The following is a 5,764-nucleotide window of genomic DNA, read 5'->3' as shown; positions in this document are numbered from 1 at the left end:
TTGAAGAGGCAAGTGGGGAGGGTGTATCCTGGGGAGGGGGGGGAAGCAATTTCCTCCCTCTGGTGCTGCCATGGCTCTTGCTGGTGTGCTTGAAGTGTGCCCTAAGTCTGGGTCTCAAAACAACCAACAGCTGAAGAAAAGTGGACAACGTCAAGGTAGGCAGTCACCGTAGACCACATAAGCATAGCCACATGTCATTATGTGAAATGTGACTTTTTGCATGATGTGGTGTTTACAAGCGTTTCAGAGGAAACCAATAAATAAAGAGTTTTTCAAGAGCATATTTTAACACTTAGAACCCTGGAACGAGGTAAAAACAGCAGCATGGATGGCACTTTTGCCTGCCCCTTTGGATGTGGATGGCTTTCGCTTTCGAGCAAGGAAGTCAGCTTGTAAACGCAACCTTAGCTTCTAATTTCCAGTTGACGACTTAATTGTGGTCTGCATGTGAAAAGTACCCATTTTTCAAGTAACCACGGGGTGCGTGTGTGGAAGGAGGTGGCTAACTTGACATGGGAGGGGGGAGTTTTAAGTGGTGGGGAGGAAAAACACTCAAACTGGTGGGACAAGGAGTTTGCATGCATGGGGTGCGTGTGTGGAAGGAGGTGGCTAATTTGACCTGGGAAGGGGGAGTTTAAGGGGGGGGGAAGGGAGGGAAAAGTTCTCTTGAGAAACCAGCCAGAGCACACTGGGCTTCTCTCTCTCACACACACACACGGCATGCCTCTCCATCTGCTTATGCCTCCTTCTGCCTCCTGGCTTCTCCCTCTCCTTCTGCCTTTGTTTGTGTGTGTGCGTCTTTTGCGAGGAGCATGCTGTGCTCTCTCAGGCTGCCTCGGAGAGGAGCTGGGCTGCGATCGACAGAAATCAGTCAAGTGATCTACCAGTCAATCCCAATCAACCTGTTGGGCAATCCTGCACTAAGTCATATGGAGTACAATTTAGACACTAATCCTCCCCCCCACCCATTACGCTTAATAAATTTTCAAATTGTGTTAAGGGTCTCAGAGCTTTTGTTTTTACATGTTCTTTTATAATAAAACTACAAATATGGTTAAAATAAATCCAGTTTGTGTTTAAGATTTGACAAAGTTAAGTTTATTTGGTCACCAAATATAGGTTGATTATTGGTATAGAAATCTTGCAATGTGAATTCCCAGTGTTCATATTGTTTAACTCTCCCTTGCTGATAAAAATCTGGAGGCTAACAGCACACAGCATTCACTCCACCAAGGGTTCAGGGCTCCCTGCATGTCACAGGGTCAGGTGGGTCTGTGGTGGCTTGAAGACTCCTCCTTGCAGGGCTTTTCTTCTCTCCCATCACTCCCAGGATCTTCTGCTTTCTATTGCTCGGGGTCTTTCTTTGGGAGTATCTACCTTCTTGTGCTTCTCACTGTGGATTGTTCTGTGTTCTTGCCTGTCCCTGTCTGTGGCTCTGTCTCGAGACCTCACTCTCACATGCTCATACTTATACTCCTGTTCATGTTGTGCCCAGCTTGCATGTTTGTGCCCAGATGTGCTACTCCAGGTCTGCTGACTTGCATTGGCATGCCATTCATACCCTGGGTCTTCCTTCTCCACTTTAATCCTGGTTTTAGAAGGAGGCGAATCTGCAAGCTGTTCCTCTTTCGTGCATTTTCGGTGCTCTCTCTTCTCTTTCTTCTTCCTCTTGCTTTTCTCTTTAGACAAACAGCAAGACACAGAGGTCAAAAAGGTTTGCCACATCCCTACTAAAGGTCCTCATTATTTCTGCTCTTTCACCTAACCATTCCCAAATATTTCATCTCTCCAAGAAACTCTTCTTCCCAGTGTCATATGACCTAACATTCCCAAGACACTCAGACACGAAACAGTTCTAGAACCCATCTTTCCCCAAATTCAGTTCGCTCTTTTTATTCTTGGTATCAGTTCTGCACCACTGCTGACCTTGCATTATACATTGTAAGGATCAAGGGCATCAGTTTAAGAGAAATACACATAAAAACTAGTCATCTGTTTCAATTCCTTCACCCTCACCTCCTCAAACCACCGGTTAAACAAAGGCTAGACAATCCTAGCAGATATTCGACAACTAGTCAGGTAAAAGGCATACTATAACTCAAGAAAGGCAGGGAGGGTGACATAACTTTTGGAGTTTCCAGCATGCTTTGTCACTGCCTTGCGCACTAGTCATTTCTAGGAATCAAAAGCTGGCTCATATTTCTAGACTTGGGAGTTTCAAACAGACTTACAATTTTCAGACACACACACAGACGTTACCTTTTTTGTGTTTCTTTACTACCACCTCACTATCTTTTGAAGACTCTGGTGAACTTGGAGGTGTTTTAGCACCACATCCTCTTTCTCGGAGAGCTTTTGTTACATCATCAATATCCTCAGAGTCTTTCGGTGGGCGATAGTTAGCCACATGGTCCACACGAATTGTCCTTCCTTTAATCTGTGAACAGAGAATCATTACAATTATGGAACAAACACATCCAAACTGGCAACCTTCTTATCCTCCTCTTCTTTAGTCAGTCAGAAGTGGCACCACAAAACATAAGCCTGGAGCAAAGTAAGAACTAAACTCATAGAATGTTAAGATGCCTGACAAAATACTATGACTAGTCCTTTTGAGGGCTATTGAAAATGCTCAATTTCTGCAAACCCTTCCAAGAAGAGTCTGGTGACTCAATGCATCTTCCAGAGTGAGTACTTATCACAGCCTGACTCTAGTAGCTAAGTACAACAGAGAGGAATTCTAGACACTTTATGTCTCCAATTGCCAAACCAACCTTTATTCCATTAAAATTATCAACCGCAAGAATGGTGCTTCGCTGATCTTCATAGCAAATGAAACAGAAGCCTTTGGATTTCCCTGTCTTTTTATCACGTACCAGATTTATGTTCACAATTTCCCCATACCTGAAAAGAAAAACAGATCAACAGAACTTAGGCTTCACACTGAAAACATGGGAGGATACAAGTCAAGCCAAGAAATATTAAGAAAACACAAATGCTGATGTAGGGTTTAATTCTCAAGGCAGAGAGGTGAGAAGAGTATAACCCTGCTTCAAAAATTGTATCCATGAATGTAACTGCCACACTGGGTCACATCAAGATCCATCTAGTATGGCATTCTGTTTGCAATGTATAAATAGCCAGCCAGGCTATCCCCCCCCCTTACAATGTGGGAAAGCCTCTCCCTGAGGTGAGAGATAGTTAGCAGAGACAAGAAGCCAGAATTTCAGAAGGGAGGGGCTGAACTGCAGTGATGGATGAGGTGAGCAAACAGGAGGAAGTATTGTTTTATGCTGCAGAGAGGGCCAGACATGATGTTTGCGGTGTTTGCCTTCAAAGGAGTTCTCAAAGAAATGGAATGTTGAATGGACAATACAGGTGAAACTCGAAAAATTAGCATATCGTGGAAAAGTCCATTTATGTAAGCAATTGTTTTCATTAGCTACTGGAGTTTAATATATGAGATAGACTCATGACATGCAAAGCGAGATATGTAAAGCCTTTGTTTGTTATAATTGTGATGATTATGGCATACAGCTGATGAAAACCCCAAAGTTGAAATTGTTAATTTGGGGTTCTCATCAGCTATACGCCATAATTATCACAATTATAACAAATAAAGGCTTGACATATCTTGCTTTGCATGTCATGAGTCTATCTCATATATTAGTTTCACCTTTTACGTTGAATTACTGAAAGAAATGAACCTTTCCGTGATATTCTAATTTTTCGAGTTTTACCTGTACATGATGGCAGTTAATCTCTCTACACAACAGACCTGAGAATTGTGTCTGAAGGGCTGCTCACAGACATTTATGTGTTTGGGAAATAACAGAGGAGCTGACTGTAAGGCAACAAAAGCAGCTAGCTATGTAAATGGATTAAATGAATAGAAGCAGAGCCGTCTTAAGGGGATCTGCCGCCCTGGCGCGGCTATCCCTCCGGCGCCCCCGCCATGCCGCCTCTCCGCCGCCTCCCTCCCGCGCTTGCCGCCCCTTGGGAGGGGGGTGGGCGAGCGGGGGGTGAGGGGCGTGGCGCTGGAGCGGCGCGGGGCTCTGCGCGCCCTTCCAGCGCTTCCGGGATGGGAGGCGAGGGCGGCCGGCTCGCGCTCCCGCGCAGCCCGGCTCCGCGTGCAGCTGGACGGCGCGGCGCTGCTGGGCAGCTCGCGCTGCATCGGGGGGCGGCCGGCTGCGCGCGGGAGCTCTGCGCGCCCTTCCAGCGCTTCCGGGATGGGAGGCGAGGGCGGCCGGCTCGCGCTCCCGCGCAGCTCGCGCTCCGCGCGCAGCTGGACGGCGCGGCGCCGCCCGCCCTCGCCTCCCAGAGCCCCAGCTGGAGTGCTGGAAGGTCGCGCAAAGCCCCGCGCCGCTCCAGCGCTCCAGCTGGGGCTCTGGGAGGCGAGGGCGGGCGGCTTACAGCCCGCCCGCCGGCGCGCGAGTGCCCGCCTGCCCGTGGGGGCGGGGGCGGGTTGGGGAGGAGGAGCCCGGTATGCCGGCGGGCTCGCAGGGGCGCCCCTGGGGCGCCCAGCGCCCTGGTGCATCGCGCCACCGGCTTCTATGGATGAGACGGCTCTGAATAGAAGGATGAGATGATTAAATAAGAAGAATGAAGAAGGCAACACCAGGAGGACTTGGACATATGTTTGCACAGGAGCAGAAAACCTAATTATTTAAAATATATATATTTAAACAATTTGGATTGATTTGTTAAAATTTGGATAACTAATAAAAAATTAAATACAAAAAAGGGATTATATGTTTATGTATTTAATTCATTTGTTTATGTTTTTTATGTAAAATACAAAATGCAAAAATAAAATTTATTAAAAAACAAAAAGTTTTAAAAGTAATTTTGTAAGGTGGTTGTTTTTTTTTTTAAGTTAGCTGCTTTGGGAATTAAGTGTTAATTGAAAATTGCATCTATAAAATCATAAATAAACAAGTTTCTCGGCTTCTAAAACCAGATCTCAATTTTTCACTTACTGTGAAAACACACAAATAATGTCGCCTTCCGTCAGCTCATAGGGAAGACCACCTAGAAGCAAAAAATGGGGAGGAGGAAATAAGTACAGTTCCCAGCAAAAGTCGCACAAACTGCTATACTTTCAGGGGTTGTGCTTGACACCCACCCACAAACACCCAGGCACTGTCGCTGTACTCAGCATGCCAGGAGACCTTCTCTTGTACGCCAAGCTGTGCCTCGCGCTCATTCAGCTCGTTGATAAGCTTCACTTTGGTTAGTGGACTAGAGAAAGAGAGAGAAACAAAAGCCGTGTGAGTTCAGGACAGAATTCACATCCATTCTCACCACCCTGCAGGGTGTCCCAGCAATTCGCGCCAGCGTACAAGGTCCTTCCGTAGCTTAAAAACACCGTCCCAGTGAGGAAGAGAGAGGTAATTAGCCAAATATCACCAGGCAAGGCTCATGGCAGAATATAAAGACTTGCATGTCGCCGATCTCGTCCTAGCCCCCACACTATACTGAAGCATATTTAAGGACCCGAGAGGAATGCGTGGCGATCTTTCGCAAATCCAGACGTGCTCTTCTTCTTCCGTGTCAGGGCGTCACACGTTTCAGGCTGGAGCTCGGCTCTCGGAAAGACGGTCCATAGGGCCGAGCGCTGATTCAAGAGAAACCCCGTTTGCTCTCCCAAACCTCCACACGCCATACCAAACCAAAACCTCCCTACCGCGCCCGCCCGCTCACTTACTTCATGGGGGTTCTCTTCGTCTCTTGCGTGCAACCAAAAGAAAAAGCCTTGCACAAG

The 5,764-nt window shown here is 46.9% G+C and overlaps 1 protein-coding gene across 1 annotated transcript; it reads right to left on the bottom strand.

Annotated features, from left to right (window-relative positions):
* Window positions 1-1,091: 1,091 nt before the first annotated feature.
* RBMX2 (RNA binding motif protein X-linked 2) lies at window positions 1,092-5,764 on the bottom strand. Its single transcript, XM_033137817.1, has 6 exons — window positions 5,708-5,764; window positions 5,126-5,241; window positions 4,980-5,031; window positions 2,775-2,904; window positions 2,260-2,437; window positions 1,092-1,679 (listed from the first exon to the last, which is right to left on the bottom strand). Exons 1-6 carry the CDS (start codon window positions 5,710-5,712, stop codon window positions 1,321-1,323), a joined length of 840 nt encoding a protein of 279 aa, XP_032993708.1. The 5' UTR covers window positions 5,713-5,764; the 3' UTR covers window positions 1,092-1,320.

Source organism: Lacerta agilis, chromosome Z, assembly GCF_009819535.1.
Source record: "Lacerta agilis isolate rLacAgi1 chromosome Z, rLacAgi1.pri, whole genome shotgun sequence".
NCBI lineage: Eukaryota > Metazoa > Chordata > Lepidosauria > Squamata > Lacertidae > Lacerta > Lacerta agilis.
Note: the sequence above shows the minus strand (reverse complement) of the source record. Positions and strands in the feature narration are given on the sequence as shown.

What these genes read in the sequence shown, in the direction of transcription:
- RBMX2 (XM_033137817.1), bottom strand. An exon ending in ATAATTTTAATGGAATAAAG is followed by an intron (nt 2,438 to 2,774) that starts GTTGGTTTGGCA and finishes CTCTGTTCACAG; the next exon opens with ATTAAAGGAAGGACAATTCG. An exon ending in AGTAAAGAAACACAAAAAAG is followed by an intron (nt 1,680 to 2,259) that starts GTAACGTCTGTG and finishes GTTTGTCTAAAG; the next exon opens with AGAAAAGCAAGAGGAAGAAG.